The sequence below is a fragment of the Nycticebus coucang genome, chromosome 2, assembly GCF_027406575.1.
Source record: "Nycticebus coucang isolate mNycCou1 chromosome 2, mNycCou1.pri, whole genome shotgun sequence".
NCBI classification, from domain to species: Eukaryota; Metazoa; Chordata; class Mammalia; order Primates; family Lorisidae; genus Nycticebus; species Nycticebus coucang.
In genome coordinates this window covers 130,300,481-130,327,141 of record NC_069781.1, presented here as the reverse complement: position 1 = coordinate 130,327,141, position 26,661 = coordinate 130,300,481, and the positions used below count along the sequence as shown (strand labels likewise).

Here is a 26,661-nt window from a genome sequence, read left to right as displayed (position 1 = left end):
GTCATCCATATTTCAGGGAAATGGTTATCAGAAAAAAACAGGTGTTATAATTCTATTTGCAGATACAATAGGCTCTAAATCAACAAAAGTAAGGAAGGATAAGAATGGTCACTTCATATGTGTTAAGGGAATAATACTCAATATGATGAGATTTCAATTATTAATATTTATGCACCCAACCAGAATGCACCTAAATTTATAAGAGAAACTCTAACACACATGAGCAACTTGATTTCCTCCAGCTCCATAACAGTAGGAGATTTCAACACTCCTTTGGCACCGTTGGCTAACCTAACCAGGAAAAAAAGAGTAAAATATCTACTCTCATCAATCAGAAATGACAAACACGAAATAACAACAGACTCCTCAGAAATTTAAAAAATTCTTAATGAATATTACAAGAAACTTTATTCTCAGAAATATGAAAATCTGAAGGAAATTGACCAATACTTGGAAGCACATCACCTTCTAAGACTTAGCCAGAATCAAGTGAAAATGTTGAACAGGCCTATATCAAGTTCTGAAATAGCATCAACCATAAAAAATCTCCCTTAAAAGAAAAGCCCGGGACCAGATGGCTTCACGTCAGAATTCTACCAAACCTTTAAACAGGAATTAGTGCCTATATTACTCAACCTGTTCCAAAGTATATAAAAAGAAGGAAGACTACCCAACACGTTCTATGAAGCAAACATCACCCTGATCCTCAAAGAAAATTATAGACCGATATCACTAATGAATATAGATGCAAAAATATTCAACAAGATCCTAACAAACAGAATCCAGCAACACATCAAACAAATTATAAATCATGACCAAGTCGGTTTTATCCCAGGGTCTCAAGGCTGGTTCAACATACATAAATCTATAAATATACTTCAGCACATAAACAAATTAAAAAACAAAGACCATATGAGTCTCTCAATTGATGCAGAAAAATCTTTTGATAATATCCAGCATCACTTCATGATCAGAACACTTAAGAAAATTGGTATAGAAGGGACATTTCTTAAACTGATAGAGGCCATCTACAGCAAACCCACGGCCAATATCGTATTGAATGGAGTTAAACTGAAATCATTTCCACTCAGATCAGGAACCAGACAAGGTTGCCCCTTGTCTCCACTGCTCTTTAACATTGTAATGGAAGTTTTAGCCATCGTAATTAGGGAAGAAAAGGTGATCAAGGGTATCCATCTAGGGTCAGAAGAGATCAAACTTTCGCTCTTCGCAGAGCAGATGATATGATTGTGTATCTGGAGAACACCAGGGATTCTACTACAAAACTCTTAGAAATGATCAAGGAATACAGCAGTGTCTCAGGTTACAAAATCAACATTCATAAATTGGTAGCCTTTATATATACCAACAATAGTCAAGCTGAAAAAACACTTAAGGACTCTGTTCCATTCACAGTAGTGCCAAAGAAGATGAAATACTTGGGAGTTTATCTAACAAAGGACATGAAAGATCTCTGTAAAAAGAACCATGAAACTCTAAGAAAAGAAATAGCTGAAAATGTTAACAAATGGAAAAACAGACCATGCTCATGACTGGGAAGAATCAATATTGTTAAAATGTCCATATTACCCAAAGCAATATGCATTTTTAATGCAATGCCTATTAAAGCTCCACTGTCATACTTTAAAGATCTTGAAAAAATACTACTTCGTTTTATATGGAATCAGGAAAAACCTCGAATAGCCAAGACATTACTCAGAAATAAAAACAAAGCAGGAAGAATCACGCTACTGGACCTCAAACTATACTATAAATCGATAGTGATCAAAACAGCATGGTACTGGCACAAAAACAGAGAGGTAGATATATGGAACAGAATAGAAAACCAAGAGATGAATCCATCTACTTACCATAATTTGATCTTTGACAAGCCAATTAAAAACATTCATTGGGGAAAAGATTCCCTATTTAACAAATGGTGCTGGGTGAACTGGCTGGCAACCTGTAGAAGACTGAAACTGGACCCACACCTTTCACCATTAACTAATATAGACTGTCACTGGATTAAAGATTTAAACTTAAGACATGAAACTATAAAAATACTAGAAGAGAGTGCAGGGAAAACTCTTGAAGAAATCGGTCTGGGCGAATATTTTATGAGGAGGATCCCCTGGGCAATTGAAGCAGCTTCAAAAATACACTACTGGGACCTGATCAAACTAAAAAGCTTCTGCACAGCCAGGAATACAGTAAGTAAAACAAGCAGACAGCCCTCAGAATGGGAGAAAATATTTGCAGGTTATGTCTCCGACAAAGGTTCAATAACCGGAATCCACAGAGAACTCAAACGTATGAGCAAGAAAAGAACAAGTGATCACATTGCAGGCTGGGCAAAGGACTTGAAGAGAAACTTCTCTGAAGAAGACAGGCACACGGCCTACAGACATATGAAAAAATGCTCACCATCCTTAATCATCAGAGAAATGCAAATCAAAACTACTTTGAGATATCATCTAACTCCAGGAAGATTAGCCCGTATCACAAAATCCCAAGACCAGAGATGTTGGTGTGGTTGTAGAGAAAAGGGAACACTTCTAGGCTGCTGGTGGGAATGCAAATTAATACATTCCTTTTGGAAAGATGTTTGGAGAACACTCAGAGATCTAAAAATAGATCTGCCATTCAATCCTATAATTCCTCTACTAGGTATAAATCCAGAAGACCAAAAATCATATTATAACAAAGATATTTGTACCAGAATGTTTATTGCAGCCCAATTCATAATCGCTAAGTCATGGAAAAAGCCCAAGGGCCCATCAATGCACAAATGGATTAATAAATTGTGGTACATGTATACCATGGAATATTATGCAGCCTTAAAGAAAGATGGAGACATTACCTCTTTCATATTTACATGGATGGAGCTGGAACATATTCTTCTTAGTAAAGTATCTCAAGATTGGAGGAAAAAGTATCCAATGTACTCAGCCCTACTATGAAACTAATTTACGGCTTTCACATGAAAACTATAATCCAATTATAACCTAAGAATTTGGGGAAGGGGGAGAGGGAGGGTAGGGAGGGTAAAGGGTGAGTGGAGGGAGGGTGATTGGTGGGATTACACCTACAGTGCATCTTACAAGGGTACATGTGAAACTTAGTAAATGTAGAATATAAATGTCTTAACACAATAACTAAGAAAATGCCAGGAAGGCTATGTTAACCAGTGTGATAAAATATGTCAAATGGTCTATAAAACCAGTGTATGGTGCCCCATGATTGCATTAATGTACACAGCTATGATTCAATAATAAAATAAAATAAAATAAAAAATTGTGCAACGAATTTGAACAGACACTTCTCCAAAGAAGATACGCTAATGTCCAATAAGCACAAGAAAAGAGGTTCATCATCATTAGCCATCATAGAAACACAAGGTAACCAATTCACACTCACTAGTGTGACTATAATCAAAAAGGCAAACAATAACAAGTCTTGGCTGGAAAAACTGAAACCTTCATACACTGCTGGCAGAGTGCACAATGGTACAGCTACTTTGGCAGTCTCATATTTTTCCAAATGTTAAACTCAGAGTTAGCATATTATCCAGCAATTCAGAACTATACTTTTATACATGTACATATACTTAGCAACAAAAATTGGGGGAAGGGGTAATATAGCTTAAAAAAGAAAACAAACACCTAGGAATATACTAAAATACATGTTAAGACTTATAAAGCATTACGAAGAGAATTAATGAAAATCAAATGGAAGGTGAACATATTTATGGATCACAAGTTTTAAAATTGTAAAGATTTTAATTCTCCCTAAATAGTGAAGCTATTTTGTTTGCCTGCTTTCTTGAATAAACATTTATACTTACTCTCATTTGGAAATTAAGAAGGCAAGAATAGTGAGCCACTTGTGCAGAAATGCAATAGCAGAGAACCATACTACCAGATAGGAAATCACAGAAAATTGAAATAGTATGTAATTGAGCAAGAATATACAAATAATCAAATGGAACAAAATAGTCCAGAAACCATCCCACCTATATATGAAAACATTTCTAGAAGCAAGCACAGAAGAGTATCTTCATGCCCTCTGGTAAATGAAAATTTCTTAAATAACACACCAAAAACATTAGCCATAAAGGAAAAGGTGAAAAAGGTAACCTGGACATCATTAAAACAATATTACTGTTAAACAAAAAATATTAAGAAAGTGAAAAGATGAACCATAGTGTGAGAGACATTTATACTGCACATAACAGACAAAACACTCATTTAATGATACATAGAATATATACTAATAAGAAAAAGGCAGACAACCCATTAGTAAAAAAGCAAAAAATGAACAAATCACAAAAGAAGATACTTACACAGCCAAAAAATATGAAAAGGCTAACAGCTACATTAAACATCGTGGAAACTTAAGATTAAAGTAAGTTAATATCATACACCTGTCAGAATGGCTAAAATGAAAAGACAATACCCAATTTTGGTGATGTGGAGCAACTAGAACCAGCACTAAAACTTTTGTCAGTTGCTACTAAAGCTGATTACATGTATACCCTGTGATCCAGCAATTAAACTCTTAGACATAGACACACCCAAATGTTCATATGTGCCATAAAAGAATATTCAAAACAGCGTTCTTCATAATAGCACCCAAAAAGAAAATAATCCAAATGTTCCTTTACAATAGGAAAAAGTAAACACATAGTATTCTATTCACACAACATATCAATGAAAATATACAAAATATATTGCATATATACATATACACCCAACAATAACACTCATGAATTTCACAAACATAATATACAAAAGTACAAATATCAGTCATGTAAGTTCAACACGTACAATTAGTCTATGGTGTCAGAAGTCAGGTTAATGACTTTCCTTGAGGCAGGGAGGTAACTGGAGAACAGGACAGAGTGCCTCTGGGGTAGGATGCACACATGGCCATAATCATTTTGCAGAAGTTCATTGAAACATATACTTAGGGTTTCTTTATGTTATACTTTAATACAAAATGTATTTTTAAAATACAGGTATATTAGACAAGAAAGGGCAAACACAAGGTTTCACCAGAAACTTCCAAACAGAAGTGAAATAAAATGAAGCTGCTCTCTTTAAGTGCATGACACTACCATCCCCAAGAATTTTTTGTGGACTGTTGCAATGACTTGAAAGTGTGATTTTTATCTAGTTAGCTCATATTTGTAACTCAAAGTCTGTTTGCTATTACCTCTTCCAGTAACTGTTCTTTAAACTACCCTACCAGAAGTTGGTGGTTTCTTCCATACACCATCCCAGTACCTGAGCTTACTTCTATTTGTCATATATTGAAATCTGCTGTATGTATTTTTTAATGGGTTCCTAAGACTTAACACAGTCCCTTGGATATGGTACAGATATGAAACTTTTAACTCAAAATCCACAAATTCCAAAATTCAGATACCCTTTCAGCTTGTGACAAATTGTCTCTGTATCTAATCTAATGTGAAAAATAAATTGCCCAACTTCTTTAATGTCTTTCATCCAATCTTTGCTGAAATTATCTGAAGGAGAAATTCAGACAGTCCTTGCTCCATTAGGCAGCTAGGCAAGAAGCTAATTCAGCAGGTAAACCTAATCTAAGAACAGGCTGATTCTAGTTGTTGAGTTACAGTGGTAGGATTCGTCTTTCTCACAAGGGCATTTTCTCAACTTAAAAAGTTCTGTTTGTTCATTACACAGTCACCTACCTATTCCTAGCTCCTCTTTCCCTCTTAACATGTAGAATCCCTTCCACAGGTAGGTACAGTTTAGCTATTCCCAATTTAAACATGACTATGGAACAGAGAGAGAAAGATTTTATGTGCTCCGCTACTGCTCTGCTTATTTTATATTTACAATGCATGTGTTCATGAAGTATACCACACCTCCTCTACATGTCACCATCCTTAAAATTTCTGAAGGGAAGATAACTTGCAACTTTGCTTAGAATCATTCTTTTGGAACGATAGAACGGTTACTTTATCAGTCTTCCCTGTTTTATCAACCGTCATAATGAATCATATTGTGTTGGCATTATGCCTCTGCTAAGCAATCTTCTTTAGTGAAACAACAGCCCCTTCTTGAGTTTAGTCTATAGGCAACTATAATCACTCCCACTAACTTCTCTACCAGCTGTTCCCTTAAGTCTACACTCAGGTGAACTACTACTCAGACTTTACAGAACGCATTTTCAGTACTGTTCTGTTTTGGTAAGGTTTCAGAAGCCAGAAATTCTCAAAATTTCTGATAAGCAAACTTCCCACAGATAGCGTCTCTCCCTCCTGCAAATTCTTTTCAAAAGTATTTCATTTATAATATTCTATGAGATTATTTTTCTTTTTTTCCTTTCAATCTGCAGTCCCTAAGCCCGGGGCCACAGACCAGTATAGGAATTTGTGCCTGTTAGGAACCCAACCACACAGCAGGAAGAGAGCGAGCAGCTAGGGAGTGAAGGGATTGGTTCTCACAGGACTACAAACCCTCCTGTAAACTGCACATGTGAGGGATCTAGGTTATGTACTCCTTATGAGAATCTAATGCTTGATGATGGAGGTGGAAATAGAATGTGTTTGAATCTTCCCAAAACCATCTCCCCCACCTCATCTGTGGAAAAATCATCTTACATGAAACCAGTTCCCTGTCCCAAAAGGGCTAGAGATCAGAGGCGGGTGGATTGCCTGAGCTTAAAAGTTCAAGACCCTGAGCCAGAGCAAGACCCTCTCTCTAAAAAATAAGTGGGTGATGTGGCGGGCACCTATAGTCCCAGCTACTTGGGAGGCTGAAGCAAGAGAATCATTTGAGCCTAAGAGTTTACAGTTGCTGTGAGCTATGAGGCCACTTTACTGAGGGCGACAAAGTGAGACCTTGTTTCATACCAAAAAAAAAAAAAAATTAGAAGGCGGTTCCTGTGGCTCAGTGAGCAGGGCGTCAGCCCCATATACCGAGGATGGCAGGTTCAAACCCAGCCCCAGCCAAACTGCAACAAAAAAATAGCCAGGCACGGTGGTGGGTGCCTGTAGTCCCAGCTACTCAGGAGGCTGAGGCAGGAGAATCACCTAAGCCCAGGAGTTGGAGGTTGCTGTGAGCTGTGTGATGCCACAGCACTCTACGAAGGGCAATAAAGTGAAACTCTGTCTCTACAAAAAAATAGAAAATAGAAAGGGCTGGGGATCACTGCTTTTAACCAAGGAGGTGGCATACTTTTTCTAAAAGGGCCAGAGAGTAAAGATTTTAAATCTATGTGCCAGTTAGTCTCTGCAGCAACTACTCAACTCTGTTCTTATAATGTGAAAACAGCCATATACAACACGTATGAATGAGCATGGCACTGTCTAAAGAAGAAGCCTCATTTACAAAACAGGGCAGCAGCCCATAGGTCACAGTTTGCCATCTCTAGACAAAACTTCTGGTCTCTTCATAATCAGCATCATTATCATAAATCTAAATTTGTATGAGTCTACTGATACTGGTACTGTAAATTAAATTAAATATATTTTATCAAGTAAAGCTAAGATATACAGGGTGAACATAAACTTCAAGTGCAATTTAAATAGTAAACTATTTTAAATACTAAATATTAAAACTATTTAAATTGCACACGAACTTTAGTACACCTTATATATATATGTCTTAGAAACATCTGTGATAAGAAGTATACAACTTTTTTAATTATTTATTAACAAGAAAACTTAACTGATTAGAACAAATTCACTGATAATTTCAGCTAACTTAGCTATTATAAAATTATGAAGACAGATGTGATAAAATTTAAAGACAATTCATATACAAAATCATCAAATATATAGATGACTAGATACTTTATTAAAAATCTAACACTGAATGGTAATGGTGGGATTGCAGTGATTTTATTTTTTTGGCTTATCTGTTTCTATGTTATCTGTAATAAGAAAAACTTTCTTGAGGCAGAGCAAGATGGCAGCCGAGTAACAGCTTTCTTGCATCTGGGCACCGTGAGTCTGGGGAGATAGAACTCCAGGCATCTCTGGCTGGTGGGATCTGCCTATCATCACCCCTGCGCGGATACAGGGAGTCAGCGAGACACTTCTGGACCCCAAGAGGAGGACTAAAACAGTGGAAAACCGGCAAGTGGTCGCGTGTGTTCAATCGGTCTAAACCCGCCCGCAATTGTAAGTTCAGTAGCAGCGAGACTGCAAACCAGAAAGGCCTTGCCTGTGAACTCTTTCAGGGTCTTTGGACTTGGCATTCAGTTGAACTGCCTTGGGGAGAGCCTGAGCAGGAGTGCAGAGAACTTTGGCCGTTGTCTAGGGCCCCAGTCTGAGCCGCTGAGCCAGACGGAGCTAATGGTGTCTGGCGGTGGGTCACAAGGAGCCATTGTGAGCGATCTGCCACGGCAAGCTCCGCCCTCAGGGTCCCAGAGCTAGAATCGGGTGGGAGCTGGTAACCCAGCGACCAAGTAGCCTAAGGGCAGGGTATGAGCCACCTTGCAGCCCTAAACCTCAGGGGCAGAGTAAGACCAGTTTTGGCACACTGGGTAAGTGGATAGCCACTTCAGCAGTGATTCCACTGACAAGCACCTTCCTGGGAAAGCTTCTGCTCAGCAAGTGAACAAGTTCAAAGTGCCTTTTAAGTGGGCTGAAGAGAGATTTAGGGTGTCTACCTGCTGGGGTTTGAGAAATCAGCACCCTCCAGTCGTATCAGAACTGTGATTAACATCTCATACCCAAGAAGACCATGTGTTGCCCAGACAAATTCAACAACATATACATACTACTTTGTTTTTGGTTGTGTTTCTTTTTTTTTTTTTTGATTGGTTGGGTTTTTTTGTTTATTTTGATGTTGTTGATGTTGTTTTGTTTTACAAGTTCAACGTTTTCCATAAAGATTCTTCTTCTTTCTCAATTTTTCTAGTTTAATTATATTTCCCATTGCTGTCTTTTTCAATAATTAGAACTTCATTATTGCTAGTGTTTCTACTGCTATTATTTGGTTTTTCACCCAATTTTATCCCGTAAAGTTTTCTGTTTGCTTGTTTTGGTTTGATTTATAGCATTTTTGTCTTTCCTCTCTACTTGGTGGAGGTGGGGTACTGTGTCTGATCAGGTTAGCAAAGAGCTGCTGACCTCAAGGGAACGACCCAACTGGGCACCCACAGAAGATGGGTTTTTCCTAAGGTTGTGTCAAAGTACCCTATATTGTTCTCTCTCCCTCTTTCTGTGCCTCTCTTCTTTTTGTCAATATTCCTTTTACCCACCCCCCTCCTTTCTCTATTTTTCTTTTTTTTCTTGTCACTCGGTCCTCCTTTCTTTCATCCCTTTTTTGCTCTCCAACCTTCTCAACCCTCTGGACCTGTAACCCTTAGTCAACAGGCAAGAGAACTTAAAGAGCAAGAGGAAGTGAAAGGAAAATTAGGGCAAGGAAACAGATAAAAGAAACCACTCATGAGGAAAAATCAGCAGAAAACTCCAGGCAACATGAAGAACCAGTCCAGAACAACCCCACCAAGGGACCATGAGGTAGCTACTGCAGAGGATTCCACCTATGAAGACATGTTAGGAATGACACAAAGGGAATTTAGAATACACATGTTGAAAACAATGAAAGAAATGATGGAAACAATGAAGGAAACTGCTAATAAAGTGGAAAATAACCAAAAGGAAATCCAAAAACAGAATCAAATCAGAGATGAACGATATGAAGAATATAAAAAGGGTATAGCAGAGCTGAAGGAACTGAAACAGTCAATTAGGGAACTTAAAGATGCAATGGAAAGTATCAGCAACAGGTTAGACATTGCAGAAGAAAGAATTTCAGAGTTAGAAGACAAAGTTCTTGAGATAACTCAGATAGTAAAAGAGGCAGAAAAGAAGACAGAGAAAGCAGAACGTTCACTGTCACAATTATGGGACTTTATGAAGCGTTCCAACATACCAGTTATAGGAATTCCAGAAGGGGAAGAAGAATGCCCCAGAGGAATGGAGGCCATACTAGAGAATATTATAAAAGAAAATTTCCCAAACATCACCAAAGATTCTGACACACTGCTTTCAGAGGGCTATCGGACCCCAGGTCGCCTCAACTCTAACCGAGCTTCTCCAAGACACATTGTGATGAACCTGTCCAAAGTCAAGACAAAAGAAAAGATTCTGCAAGCTGCCAGGAGTAAGCGCCAGTTGACCTACAGGGGCAAATCCATCAGAGTGACCGCAGACTTCCCTAATGAAACTTTCCAAGCAAGAAGACAATGGTCATCTACCTTTAATCTACTTAAACAGAACAATTTCCAGCCCAGAATTATGTACCCTGCTAAGCTAAGCTTCAAAATCGATGGAGAAATCAAATCATTTACGGATATACAAACATTGAGGAAATTTGCCACAACAAGACCAGCTCTACAGGAAATACTTCAACCTGTTCTGCACACTGACCACCACAATGGATCAGCAGCAAAGTAAGAACTCAGAAATTAAAGGACAGAACCTAACCTCCACACTGATGCAAAAGATAAAATTAAGCAATGGACGCTCACCAAATAAGACGTATAGAATACTACCACACTTATCAATTATCTCAATTAAATGTTAATGGCTTGAATTCCCCACTGAAGAGAAATAGATGGGTTGACTGGATTAAAAAACACAAGCCATCTATTCGCCGTCTGCAAGAAACACACCTGGCTTCAGAAGACAAATTAAAGCTCCGAGTCAAGGGTTGGAAGACAATTTTTCAGGCAAATGGAATTCAGAAGAAAAGAGGAGTTGCAATCTTATTTTCAGATACACATGGATTTAAAGCAACTAAAGTCAAAAACGACAAAGATGGTCACTTTATATTGGTCAAGGGAAAAATACAACAAGAAGACATTTCAATTCTAAATATCTATGCACCCAATTTAAATGCTCCCAGATTCTTGAAACAGACCTTACTCAGTCTGAGCAATATGATATCTGATAATACCATCATAACAGGGGACCTTAACACTCCCCTTACAGAGCTGGACAGATCCTCTAAACAGAAATTAAACAAAGACATAAGAGATTTAAATGAGACCCTAGAACAACTGTGCTTGACAGACGCATATAGAACACTCCACCCCAAAGATAAAGAAAATACATTCTTCTCATCACCCCATGGAACATTCTCCAAAATTGATCATATCCTGGGACAAAAAACAAATATCAACAGAATCAAAAGAATTGAAATTTTACCTTCTATCTTCTCAGACCATAAGGCACTAAAGGTGGAACTCAACTCTAACAAAAATGCTTGACCCCACCCAAAAGCATGGAAATTAAACAACCTTCTGTTGAATAACAGATGGGTGAAGGAAGAAATAAAACAGGAAATCATTAACTTCCTTGAACATAACAACAATGAAGACACAAGCTACCAAAACCTGTGGGATACTGCAAAAGCAGTTTTGAGAGGAAAATTCATCGCTTTAGATGCCTACATGCGAAAAACAGAAAGAGAGCACATCAACAATCTCACAAGAGATCTTACGGAATTGGAAAAAGAAGAACAATCTAAGCCTAAACTCAGTAGAAGAAAAGAAATATCCAAAATCAAATCAGAGATCAATGAAACTGAAAACAAAAGAATCATTCAGAAAATTAATGAAACAAGGAGTTGGTTTTTTGAAAAAATAAATAAAATAGATAAACCATTGGCCAGACTAACGAGGAACAGAAAAGTAAAATCTCTAGTAACCTCAATCAGAAATGATAAAGGGGAAATAACAACTGATCCCACAGAGATACAAGAGATCATCTCTGAATACTACCAGAAACTCTATGCCCAGAAATTTGACAATGTGAAAGAAATGGATCAATATTTGGAATCACACCCTCTCCCTAGACTCAGCCAGGAAGAAACAGAGCTCCTGAACAGACCAATTTCAAGCACTGAGATCAAAGAAACAATAAAAAAGCTTCCAACCAAAAAATGCCCTGGACTAGTTGGCTTCACTCCAGAATTCTATCAAACCTTCAAGGAAGAGCTTATTCCTGTACTGCAGAAATTATTCCAAAAAACTGAGGAAGAAGGAATCTTCCCCAACACATTCTATGAAGCAAACATCACCCTGATACCAAAACCAGGAAAAGACCCAAACAAAAAGGAGAATTTCAGACCAATCTCACTCATGAATATAGATGCAAAAATTCTCAACAAAATCCTAGCCAATAGATTACAGCTTATCATCAAAAAAGTCATTCATCATGATCAAGTAGGCTTCATCCCAGGGATGCAAGGCTGGTTTAACATACGCAAGTCTATAAACGTTATCCACCATATTGACAGAGGCAAAAATAAAGATCACATGATCCTCTCAATAGATGCAGAAAAAGCATTTGATAAAATCCAGCATCCTTTTCTAATTAGAACACTGAAGAGTATAGGCATAGGTGGCACATTTCTAAAACTGATTGAAGCTATCTATGACAAACCCACAGCCAATATTTTACTGAATGGAGTAAAACTCAAACCTTTTCCTCTTAGAACTGGAACCAGACAAGGTTGTCCTCTGTCACCTTTACTATTCAACGTAGTGCTGGAAGTTCTAGCCAATACAATTAGGCAAGACAAGGAAATAAAGGGAATCCAAATGGGAGCAGAGGAGGTCAAACTCTCCCTCTTTGCTGACGACATGATCTTATACTTAGAGAACCCCAAAGACTCAACCACAAGACTCCTAGAAGTCATCAAAAAATACAGTAATGTTTCAGGATATAAAATCAATGTCCACAAGTCAGTAGCCTTTGTGTACACCAATAACAGTCAAGATGAGAAGCTAATTAAGGACACAATTCCCTTCACCATAGTCTCAAAGAAAATGAAATACCTAGGAATATACCTAACGAAGGAGGTGAAGGACCTCTATAAAGAAAACTATGAAATCCTCAGAAAGGAAATAGCAGAGGATATTAACAAATGGAAGAACATACCATGCTCATGGATGGGAAGAATCAACATTGTTAAAATGTTTATGCTTCCCAAAGTAATCTACCTATTCAATGCCATTCCTATCAAAATACCAACATCGTACTTTCAAGATTTGGAAAAAATGATCCTGCATTTTGTATGGAATCGGAAAAAACCCCGTATAGCTAAGGCAGTTCTTAGTAACAAAAATAAAGCTGGGGGCATCAGCATACCAGATTTTAGTCTATACTACAAAGCCATAGTGCTCAAGACAGCATGGTACTGGCACAAAAACAGAGACATAGACACTTGGAATCGAATTTAAAACCAAGAAATGAAACTAACATCTTATAACCACCTAAACTTCGATAAACCAACAAGAACATACCTTGGGGAAAAGACTCCCTATTCAATAAATGGTGCTGGGAGAATTGGATGTCTACATGTAAAAGACTGAAACTGGAACCACACCTTTCCCCACTCACAAAAATTGATTCAAGATGGATAAAGGACTTAAATTTAAGGCATGAAACAATAAAAATCCTCCAAGAAAGCATAGGAAAAACACTGGAAGATATTGGCCTGGGGAAAGACTTCATGAAGAAGACTGCCATGGCAATTGCAACAACAACAAAAATAAACAAATGGGACTTCATTAAACTGAAAAGCTTCTGTACAGCTAAGGAGACAATAACCAAAGCAAAGAGACAACCTACACAATGGGAAAGGATATTTGCATATTTTCAATCAGACAAAAGCTTGATAACTAGGATCTATAGAGAACTCAAATTAATCCACATGAAAAAAGCCAACAATCGCATATATCAATGGGCAAGAGACATGAATAGAACTTTCTCTAAAGATGACAGACAAATGGCTAACAAACACATGAAAAAATGTTCATCATCTCTATATATTAGAGAAATGCAAATCAAAACAACCCTGAGATATCATCTAACCCCAGTGAGAATGGCTCACATCACAAAATCTCAAAACTGCAGATGCTGGCGTGGATGTGGAGAGAAGAGAACACTTTTACACTGCTGGTGGGACTGCAAACTAGTACAACCTTTTTGGAAGGAAGTATGGAGAAACCTCAAAGCACTCAAGCTAGATCTCCCATTTGATCCCGCAATCCCATTACTGGGCATCTACCCAGAAGGAAAAAAATCCTTTTATCATAAGGACACTTGTACTAGACTGTTTATTGCAGCTCAATTTACAATCGCCAAAATGTGGAAACAGCCTAAATGCCCACCAACCCAGGAATGGATTAATAAGCTGTGGTATATGTATACCATGGAATACTATTCAGCCATTAAAAAAAATGGAGACTTTACATCCTTCTTATTAACCTGGATGGAAGTGGAAGACATTATTCTTAGCAAAGCATCACAAGAATGGAGAAGCATGAATCCTATGTACTCAATTTTGATATGAGGACAATTAATGACAATTAAGGTTATGGGGGGGGAAGCAGAAAGAGGGACGGAGGGAGGGGGGTGAGGCCTTTGTGTGTGTCACACTTTATGGGGGCAAGACATGATTGCAAGAGGGACTTTACCTAGGAATTGCAATCAGTGTAACCTGGCTTATTGTACCCTCAATGAATCCCCAACAATAAAAAAAAAAAAAAAGAAAAACTTTCTTTAAAGCACATGATTAAAAGACACAATTTTATGACTATTGGAATTTTTCATTTAGTCTGGAACTAAAAATATTTATAATTGAAATTAAATTTATGAGAAATTCAACCATTCTATCCTACGTTCTTTTTTAAAAACATATTATCAATTAAATAGATAATTAAAATTTTCATTTACCTGTCGGTTCCTTTCATCCATTATACGTGTAATTTGTATTTTCTTCCGCCCCATTTTCAGTCACCTTTCCTTCTTTATTTCTTTATATTCCAAATATTTATTCAAAAGTTAATTTTCTTCAGTATCCTAATGCATCGTACACAGCTTCTATTATTTCAGCTTCTAATCCAAGGGCTACAGCTGAAATTTCCTGTAAGATCTAAAAGAAAACACAAAATAGAAGATTTAAGTTGTGTAAGTTTGCAAATTATAAAACTGTTATACAAATTTCAAATCTGCTTTTATGCTGCACATAGCATTAGTTTAAATGTCTGTTTATATAAATTAATAAGTAAGTTAGTCTTGGTAATTTTACCTTAAATTATCTCTTGAGTCTTTTTGTGCCTCTAGTTCTGGCTAAACTAATGTAATTATGACATTTGAGGTTTTCTCAATGTGTATAATAACAGTAACAACAAAAGCCAACATTTACTGAAATTTTCCTAAGTATGGACATGTCTTAACTCATTTAATCCTAACTGCAATCTATAATTACCAACTCCATTTTATAAACAGGGATTCTAAAACACTGAAAAATTAAGTAATATACTCAAGGTCACACAGTTAGTAGAGTGCAGAGCCTGGGATATATCAGAAAGTCTGACTCCAGAACTTCTCTTCTTAAACATGACAGAATATTCTTAAAAGCTTTGCAGATCAGTATGCCAAAGGATGAAGTACCCTGATACCCCAATTTGCCTTCACAAATTCTTCTTGCAAATTGCCCTGGCTTCTAGCCAAATTACTATTTGTTAATTCAGAAAGACAGCATGTACTTTCTTAATAATATGCATTTAAATGAAGTACTAATCCTTTGACTACTTAATGATACCTCCTTATCAGTTAAGATTCAGTTCAAATATCGCACCACTGATGAAGCCAAGACCAATTTCTCTAGGTAGGTAGAATAAACCATAGTACCTTTGCGTGTGTGAGAGTGTGTTATGTGTAAATTCCAAGTCTGCTCTCCTTGGACAGTGAATCTTTTGAGATTTTAAAAATCCTTCAAGGGTTTTTTAATTCCACTTATCTCTCCAGTAGAATGACTGAAAATGATACAGTTCTTCATGCTCTAAATGATACATTTGTTGATTTAAAACCTAGTGCTTTCAAAATCTACTTAATAAAAATAACTTTACAGGAGAATGGGGAATAAATGCTAAAACACTATAATAAATTCCTAAGGGAATTTTTATAGTATTTTAATACTATACGTGTGCAATCACACTGTGCAAACCCAGTGTTTGATTAAATCTGGCTTTTGCTCAAAAGCAATGAGTCTTTCATTTCTTATCATTACTACCACTATCACTAGCACAGCATTTTTCTGTCTTCCCTCATAACCTATTAATTGATCACCTACTTATAATTAATGTACTTCCAAACATTGAATACATAGAGAATAAAATCATCAAGCCCTAATCTAAGAGAGTTTAAGAGTCTACTAGAGGAAAAAGACATTTCCTTTGTCTGACCGAAATCTGACCTGTACTTATGAGTCAGGAAAAGGTTACCTAAGGATGTCCCTCATGCTCAAATGAGGTGTACATGCTAGGCAGAGAATGGCATGTGCAAAAGCCTCAGAATAAAAGGGAACAGGAAACATTAGAGGAACTGAAAGATGGCTAATCACGGTGGGACCCAAGCAACAAGCAGCTGTGTTGCAGAACATTTCTATTTCCTTAACACATGTCATGATAAACAATAAAGACTGGCTTACTCCAAATCAAGTTCCCTAATAGATCACACTGTATTCCCAATACAAAACCTTGCACTGTAATAGGCAAAATATTCAAACATTTCACTGTAGAGTTATGAGTGCTAAGTTATGCAAGATCTGCTAACACCTATGAGATATATACACTGTGCTACTTTATATAATCTGAAAAATGAATTCTAGAACATATTTGGACATGTTGATTTTAACAATGGTGAAGCAGGCTGCTTGAAACCAACCTGCTGAGAACTAGAAAAGCAAAACAAAAGGTAATCTATTTTAAACCACTGGAAAACCTTCAGTGACAGTAAGAGTCTATAGGGCTGAGAAGAGGAAGAAACAGGTGAGACCAGTGTTTGGACTCATTTTCTGCCGACAGATTCCAAAACTGTTGGCTGAGAGACTGAGAGAGTGAACAAAGCTTTTAAGAGATCTGTGAGTGGGCACATGGAAATTAGACTCAGGGGCTGTGAAGAAGGAATAGCTCTAATAAACACACCAGGCATACAGACAGACTCCACAGGATTATCCTAGACATAAAACTAAACTAGAAATAAACTAGCCTGAACAGGGAGAGAAGCACAGCTTCAAACCATCTCAATCTCTGAGTAGACGAAGACAACCTGAGCTAGCTAACATTATTATCCTAGGTACACACCGGTAGCAAAAATAATTCCCAGAAAATAACATCATCTAGAACAGCGGTTCTCAACCTTCCTAATCCCGTGGCCCTTTAATACAGTTCCTGTGGGTTGCGACCCACAGGTTGAAAACCACTGATTCAAATTATTGTATCATTTTCATATAATAGGCCTAGAAATTTTGAAAAATGGTTAAAATCTGACTGAAAACCAAGATTTCAAAACAGCAACAGAAACAAACCCACAGTAGATTCAGATAATGGTGTTATCAGAAAGTAAATTAATGTTTTGAAGAAAGTAAAAAAAATTTTAGCCGACAAAAAATGGAAAACACTGAATCAAAAAATGTACTCAATACTAATATGAAACCAATGTATAGACAACTACATGCCCACACAAATGATGAAATACAATTATAGTCTAGCAAGGGGGCAGGAAAAGAAGAGGGAGAAGGGAGGGAGAGCAATTGGCAAGATCTCACCTAATGTGCGCAATGGCAGAGTGTTCAGCACAACCCCTGGGTGAAGGGCTCAACTACAACATGAACCTTATCTTTTAACTGAAACAATGTAACCTAAAAATTTGTACTCTCGGGTTAATTTGAGTAAAAAAATACAATTTTAAAAATGGAAATTAATGCCTGGCGCGGTGGCTCACGCCTGTAATCCCAGCACTGTGGGAGGCTGAGGAGGGAGAATCGCTTGAGCTCAGGAGTTCGTGACTCCCCTGAGGAACAGTGAGACCCCGACTCGTGAAAAAAAATGGAAAAACCCAGCCAGGCGCCATGGCGAGCGCCTATAATCCCAGCAGCTTCCGGAGGCTGAGGCAGCGGGGTGCCCGCAGCCCGAGTCTGAGGTTGTGGTGAGCTACCACGCCCACTGCACTCTGCTCAGGGGCATAGGGTGGGACCCTGTCTCAAAAAAAGAAAAAAATGGAAATTAATGGATGGGTATAATAAGTTAGACACAGCTAGAAAAATAATCAATAACCCAGAAGATAGGAAAGAAGGAAACACCTAGATTGAAGCACAAAAAGACAAGAGAATGGGAAATCCAGAAAAGAGTGTGAAAAACACTCTGCATAACACTAAGGGAGTATTAGATGTTGCCATTTTAAGTAAAATTCCTTAAACTTTACTTTCCCTTTAGGAAAGGGAGGTGTAAAGGGAAGAAAGGACCTAAAATACATATTTACTGGAGTCCCAGAAGGGAAGAAGAAATGGGGTAGAAGAAATATTTGAAGACATAATAACCAATAGTTTTTAAAACAGACCAATGAGACATCAAGCCACAGATTCAAGAAGCTCTACAAATCCTCATGCAAAATAAAAACAAAGAAAACCACACTTAGACACTTTAGAAGGGTGGGAAGCCCTCCATAGAGACATCTTAAATGAAGTCAGAAAAATTAAAGAAAGATTAACTGCAAGAAGCAATCATTAAGATTTACAGCTAAGTGATTTCACCTAATAATGAAAGTCAGAAGACAATCAAATGGTATCTTCAAAGTGGTGGAAGGGAAATGCCAAGCTAGAATTCTGTATCTGACGAAAATTATTCTTCAAAAGTAAAAGCAAAATAAAGGCATTTTAAGGCAAACAGAATTTGTCGGTAGGAAAACATTGAAAAGATGTCAAGTGAAAAAAAAACCAAACAAACAAAAAAAACTGATACTGCTTAGACAGGCCCCAATGAACAGAGTTAAGTGAGTAATGTTAATGAAATATTGACAAGATAAAATAACAGCAATACTTTATGGGAATGAAAACTTACACAACAGTAACAGTACATGATGGGGAAGTGTAGCAAATAAGTTAAAGTGTTCTAAAATCCTTTCATTGATTAGGAAATGGAAAAAGTACTCATTTACTTTAGACTTTAATAAGTCAAGGATGCATATGATAATCTCTTAGATAACCGGTAGGAAGAACAATAAAAGTATGTATACTTAAAAAAGATAAAAAGAGGAGGAAAAAGTGGGTTAATAACCCAAAAGAGACAGGAAACAACAAACAAAAAGCAAACAGGGAGATGAAAGATTTAATCCAAGGCATCAGAAATGTAAACTCAGCCTCCAAATTTTTAAAAAAGATAGAAATATATTTTTAAAAGCCTAATTACACAATTATAAGAAAGGCTAAATCTTAAATGTGGGAATACAGAAAGAACGAAAGTAAAAGTATGGAGAAAGATACCATGTAAAACACAAACCAAAAGAAAGTGAATTGCTATACTTTATCATAGTAAACTTTTAATTCAGAAGACAGATACTCAGACTTGGATAGAGATACAGAAGGACCACGCAAAATAACAAAAGTTCAATTCTGTATTTGAGTATACTTAATAACAATCAGAAACCGGTTTCTAAAAATTAGATACACTGTGCAAAAACCTTAACTAGGAGCTTATTTTCCATTATTTTAAGTTGGAAAACTTCTGTTAATAATGTTACACAACTCATAATCCCCAACTCATTTGTCTTTTAAACTTTAACATATAAAAAATGCCCTCTTATAGTAGCAAATTATCATTAGGATGTAAAGTGCTTACTACCTAACTTCACATGCGTAACTTTATCTCTGGCCTTTCCCCCTTCTCCACAATTTACTCTCTTGTGAATTCTGCAATCTAAGCAAAAGTAGGGACTAAATATGAAAAGCAATTAGAAATACATTCAGGACAAATAAAAGAAAAAAAGAAATACATTCAGGACAAACATGCATGGCAGACAATAAGTAGCTCTACGACTTCTAATATTTTGATTTCTTGCTTATTGCCAGCAACATCAGAGCTTCACATGTTCCTTGTCAATACTAAATACACACTCCAAATGTCTACATGTAATTCTAATATTCTAAAAACTGTATTCTAAAATGTGTAATTTGTGACTTTTCCCATACATCAGTTTGTCAAAATACTGTATCAGGTTTTGTACGTATAAAAATACACTTTTCCTAAATAAACTTCAGCTAAAAAAAACATGAGTATGCCAAATTCTGTGAAGGAACAAGCTCAGCAAAAATAATGACAAAAGTAGGCCACTGTCCCCTCATTTGCTTGATAATAGTCACCATCCCTTGGGTTGCTTCTTTATAATTACTACTCTAGAGGACACACCTGGTCGTTGTAAAGATTCTTCACTTTTCTCCACAGGTATAAAAACATCTGTTTGGAAACTAAGGGTAGTTCTTGAGATGTCTTCCAGGTCGTGCCCTCCAGTGGACTGAATGACCCACCTAGACCAAGGAACTGACTCAACTGGTCTTAAACCTCCCTCAGGAGCCCAAGAACTGCATTCCAGTGGATTAGCTAACCCACCCAGACAGCAGCCCAAACCAAAGAACTGATGGTTCCACCAGAAACCAATCAATTAGCAGACCCTGACTTGCCTAACCCTCTGCCCACCAAACTGTCTTTAAATGCCCTGTCTTCCCAATTCTCCTCAGGGAAGTGGATTAGAGAAATTCTTCCTGTCTCCCAGCTTAGCATTACGCAGAATAAACTCTTTCTCTGCTGGAAATCCTGCTATCTCTGAATATTGGCTTGCTTCCTCTTAGGATGACAACAAAGGTGCTCCAAAAATGTATACACATTTTTAAAAAGAAATAAACTATGTTAAATTTGTAAGCCTCAAGTCACTTTGACTTCTGCAATTATAAGAGGTGCTCAATGTGCCTTGTATTCATCTTTTGTTCTTGGTATATATTAAGTATTACAATTTAAATACATTTTTTCCTTTCTTAATATATGTATACATTTTAGGGGCACCTTCTGCATTTTTAAGAGAGTCTTACTCTGTCATCCTGGATAGAGTACCATGGTGTCACAGTTCACAGCAATCTGAAACTCTTAGGCATAAGATAGCCTCTTGCCTTAGCCTCCCAAGTAGCAGTAGTCCAGCTAGTTTTTCTACATTTAGTAGAGCCCGGGTCTTGCTCTTGCTCAGGCTGGTCTCCAACTTGCAAGCTCAAGTAATCCACACACCTCAGCCTCCTAAAATGCTAGAATTATAGGCATGAGCCACCTTCTACATATTTTAAAGTCTTCATACAGCAAATTCTATTTATTATAACACAACTTCAAAAATTCAAATACTCAAAAAATAGTAGGTAGATACCTTTAAAATAATTGCAGGAGTCATTTTTTTTTTTTTTTAATTCAAGCTAACCACTAACTTTTTAGATGACATGAGTACTGATTTTTCCATATAGTAAAGTTTAAGGAATTTTACTTAAAATGGCAACATCTAAAACCCACCTTTAGAAAACACAGATGGGACAGTTTTAACACAAAGTAATGTATCTTTTCCTGGTGCGGAAAAAAAAGAATCTCTTTAATTAAAGCCCAAGGTCTATTATCTGTATTCAGGAAACATTAACATAGGAAAGAATTACTTAAAAGTAAATTTTTTCAGAATTGAAATTACTTTTTAGTTTTGTTTTTTTTTTAAATCAGGAAATAGATTTCTTAAAAGATTTCTAGTATGGACTCTACTCTCTGAATTTAAAAGAAACAGAATCTAGCACTCAGATTCAGATCAATTCAGTACTAATACTGAACACAGATGTTCAGTTTTATTTAATTGTATTTAAGTGTTTTAAAGAACCTGTTGCATAAGTAAACAAATATTTTAAGAGCATGGACTTTAAACAAAGGTAAACTTTACTTTTTAAACTTGGCAGTATTAACAGCAATCATTGAAAAGAGAGTAAAGTCAACTCCAAGGGAAAAAGAATTTACTATTGTTGCAAATGAGTAGCCCCAAATCATCCTGTTGACATAAGATTTTTAAACAATTTGGCCAACACTTAAAAACTAAACATTTCAAAAAGAAATCTATAATAACTTTCAGCTTCCCCTGAAAAATCCATTCTAGTTTCAAGAATTTATGCAAAGGAAATGATAAGACAATAACAAAGAATATTATGTATGTGGATGTTCGTCCCAACACATAATCAAAATATTGAATATACAGAGGGGAAATAATATGGATGCATACAGGGGTGGCTTGTCCATATAATAAAATCCTGTAGTCATTAAAATACTGCATAATAAATGTTCATAACATATTGTTATGGATAGAAAAAATATAATTCTAACTTTGTTTTTAAAAATTCTGTGGACACATGTGTGCACTGATAAAAGAATAGCAGCATATACTGTTACTGAAAATGACAGTTTTCAAAATTATTTTCATTTTTTCTAGAATATACATCATTGTTGTGATTAAAAAATGTTCCTACAAATAAAAATTGAAAGCTGCTTTTAAAATAAAGGAGGAAAAATCCTGAACACCAGAAAACATTTAAGAGTGAACTTTAAACATTATTGAAATGTTCCTTCTACTTCAGCATCTTGTGCAATTTCTAGTTACTCTTTCTTCACAACTTGCTTAAAATTTCAAAGGATTATCTAACTGAGAAGGTCCACTGCAAACTGAGTGAAAAAACCTGGATTCTAGCCCCAATCATGTCCCTAAAGCAGTTGCATAATCTTTGGTATCTGACAAATTCTAAGTAAAAGTAACTTTTTACAAAAGAAAAATTGAAATTATATGCATTATATATATCACACAAGGTTAGAATAAAATACTACGCACTAGCAAATATTTGGGGAAAACAGTATCACTACTACTAAGTATATTTTCAAGCATAATTATGGTACATTTATGATCCAAAAATAAGTATTTATTGTGCACCTGCTACTTTACATACTTAACTTCCTTTCAAACATATATGAAAATAAGAAAAAAAATCAACTGGAAAACATTATCTTATAATTCATTTCCAATAACTGTCAAGTTGTTCTCTAAGTAGATCTCTAAGTAGATCTCTGATCTACCTCACACAAAGGGAAACTAAGTAGAAAGAGATAAAATTAGTAACATTATTTTTAAATGTTTTCTTTAAGCATAGTAGATACTCTGATTTTTTCCTTTTACTATAAATAATCTATCAAATGAAAAGGAGGAGGAGAAGCAAGGAGTACCGCTGAATGCGGCATATAGAAAACAAGATATAGGTGGTTCTAGGTGCCACTGCTAATGTGGTGCATTGCTGCTAAGCCATTTCTAGTAAATATACAAATATAAAATAATATGAATACATGTTCATACCATACCTCTAATTCCCACAAGATTCTACTCTGCCTTCCTAATTCCATTATTTGAATTTCCCTTCTTCCACAGTAAGAACCCTTTCTTGCAACAAGAGCAATGCATTTATTTATTTCCTTAATCTTAAGAGCAGCACTACTGACATTTTAAACCACATAATAATTCTTGGTTTGAAGTCAGAGGTGGTAGAGGTGATGTGAGGAGGGGTGGTCCTGCATATTACACAATGTTTAGTAGCATAACCTGATCTCTATATACTAGATGCAATGCCATCTCCCTCTAGTAATGATAATCAAAAATATCTCCAGATGGTGGAGAAGCACTAACTACAATACACATAAAATAGTTTCAGAATCACTTCATTTATACCATTACAAAAGCAAAAATCTCTAAAAAGCTCCCTATTTGCTTGCAGGATTTTTCTCCCCAAAAAGGCTCAAAAGTTATCTGGATCAGTCCCTTTCTCCCCCTGCTTCCACTCTTCAGAGTCATTGTTGTTACTCAATTACAATACAGTTGAATTCATTTCTGTTTGCATTGTTTTTAATAATTTCAGGTTTAATATGTTTATTGGGATAAATAAAGTACATGGTATGAAAGAACAGGACATGAAATTTCCATAAAACCAGGGCGGCGCCTGTGCCTCAGTCGGTAGGGCGCCAGCCCCATATACCGAGGGTGGCAGGTTCGGACCCGCCCCAGCTGAACTGCAACTGTAACCAAAAAAAAAAAAATAGCCGGGCGTTGTGGCGGGCGCCTGTAGTCCCAGCTACTTGGGAGGCTGAGGCAAGAGAATGGCTTAAGCTCAGGACTTGGAGGTTGCTGTGAGCTGTGTGATGCCATGGCACTCTACCGAGGACCATAAAGTGAGACTCTGTCTCTCCAAAAAAAAAAGAAATTTCCATAAAACCATAAGGAGCTGAAAAGGCTAATCACAGGACATTTGTAGGAAAATGAGAAAAAAATAATACCGCAGAGGTAACCAAGAATAAGATTCCAATAAGCACAGAGTTTATTTCAAATGTGATGGGAAGCCCATCAGTTTCATTCTGGCTTTGCTAGTGTGTGACCTTGGAAATGTCATTTGACTTCTCTATGTCCAATTGTAGGATAATAATAGCACATATGTCATATGGGTACACTGAAGAATATATATACTAATGTGTATAAAACTGAGTGTCAAGCACATCTAAAGTGGTCTATAAATGTTGGCCATTATTTCAGTTCTAACATTCCATGATTCTAATAATTATAAAGCACTACTTAAAACGAACTATATGGCATCATTTGAAGACTGTAATCTCTGCTGAACAGACATTAATATGTTTTGCAACTCAAAGGACAGACAGTACAATAAGTAGGATGGATTTATTGAGAGAGGGCTCTTTAATGTCTTAGGGGCTTCTGACTCTTTAAGAGAAATACCCATTATGCTTTTTAAAGTGTTAGTTACATTAAATGTACATATGCAATTTAAAAACAAACCTAGGCAGATACTTAGACAACAATTTATATTCCTTTGGTTCTGATTATGAATATAAAATGAAAAAGAAAATAAGCTAGAATCATACAGAAATAATCCAAAACAGAAAAGCTTAGAACTACTTACTGCTCCCCAACTCCATCCCCAGGTATAAATACAAGTCTAGGTCAACCACACATTGCTTAGTGACTACCCTAGCAGTCAATGGTACTGAATAAAGAAATTTACAATGTAACAGTAGAACATGAAAACGACAAAGACAGAAGAGATACCGAAGTTAACCAATCCTGAAACTACCCTACTATACTTCTCAGTATTCGAGATAATAAAATCTTTCCTGTTTTAATTAGCCTATCTGCCATTTGCAACAGAATGCATTCTGATATATACATGCAGATAATTTAAGAGTTGATTACTATCTGTTCTCAAAAGAACAAGGAAATTATAGATCATTCAAAAATGTTTTAGGTAGGTCATTTTCATATCAAATCATAAATAATCTTTCTTTGATCTATTATTTTATTTTATAATTTTTATTCTAGCCATTAAAAAAAGTATTAATAGTATCTCTAAAGTGCTGATAAGACTAAAATCATCTAAGTCAAAATGCCAGATGATATAGAAGGCTCAAAATAGAAAACGAAGTTGCCTTATAAATACAAACCATACAATAAAACACAGATATATATAGTGTTTTTTATTTTTTTTTTATTTTTTTTTGTAGAGACAGAGTCTCACTGTACCGCCCTCGGGTAGAGTGCCGTGGCGTCACACGGCTCACAGCAACCTCCAGCTCTTGGGCTTACGCGAAAAAGGAAACTTCTCACGCAGTTCTAAAGAATGTTGACAATTTCTGAGGATATCTCAGCATAGCACAGTCTTTATAAGAAGAGATGACGTGTGAATTAAGTACTCAAAAACTGCTAAACAGCAGCAGTGTAGAGTGATAGAAGCTTAAAAGTTCTTTCACATATAGCCAACCAATCAAAATCAAGTATGTTTGGGAAAGGTTCTGCTGGCACAGAAAAACAGGCTTTTGTTTACTGTATTAAAAAGACCCATGCCAGGTGGCACCTGTGGCTCAGTGAGTAAGGCGCTGGCTCCATATACCGAGGGTGGTGGGTTCAAACCCAGCCCCAGCCGAACTGCAACAAAAAAATAGCTGGGCGTTGTGGCAGGCGCCTGTAGTCCCAGCTGCTCGGGAGGCTGAGGCAAGAGAATCACATAAGCCCAAGAGCTGGAGGTTGCTGTGAGCCGTGTGGCGCCACAGCACTCTACCGAGGGCAGTAAAGTGAGACTCTGTCTCTATAAAATAAATAAATAAATAAAAATAAAAAGACCCATGCCACACTCAATGACGTACTCATCAACCAAAAGAAAAACAAATATAGCATTACTTTACAGGCGTCTGGTAACCAACTGCTGTTCCCCATCATCAACTGACAGCATAAAAGTGAAGGCAGATGACAGGTAATTTGTTTTTTTTTTTTTTTTTAGTATGCCTCAGACTAAGTATCTCTGAAAGGGGCTTACTGAAAAGGAGTATTTATTCCCTCTAAGCTGTTTTTGTTACTGCTTACAATTAAATCTAGGAAAAAATTCAAATTCTAAATTAATTTAAGACTATTATAAAGCTATTATTTTATGGAAAATAACTAAAGCATTCCATTTTAGCCTGAATTGTACATGCTGTACACCAACACATTTCAAAATTATAATGATATGTTGCACGAATACATGACAGCTATCAGTATTTAAAGAAACAATTCCACAATGAAAACATAAACTATACTTTAAATATAAAAAGCTCATACTCTTAAGGTCATTAATTGAAAATGCAGTTTGGCTATTATATAACTTCCATAAGGGCAGAACGTACCCTACTAATATTTACACTTAATTTTAATAAAGTTCTGACTTAATTTAGGTTATTATAAAT

General features: G+C 36.4%; 1 protein-coding gene across 26 annotated transcripts in view; it reads right to left on the bottom strand.

Annotated features, from left to right (window-relative positions):
* MEF2A (myocyte enhancer factor 2A) overlaps positions 1–26,661 on the bottom strand; it is a 145,040-nt gene that overhangs the window by 78,241 nt on the left and 40,138 nt on the right. For 24 of the 26 annotated variants that reach the window (XM_053581810.1, XM_053581806.1, XM_053581805.1 and 21 more), the window contains one exon: positions 14,729–14,927. In XM_053581810.1, the coding sequence (XP_053437785.1) occupies positions 14,729–14,782 (54 nt within the window). In that variant the 5' untranslated portion in view covers positions 14,783–14,927. Of the gene's footprint in view, positions 1–14,728; positions 14,930–26,661 lie in introns of those variants that run through there. The other 2 variants (XM_053581818.1, XM_053581825.1) reach the window with 1 other exon arrangement.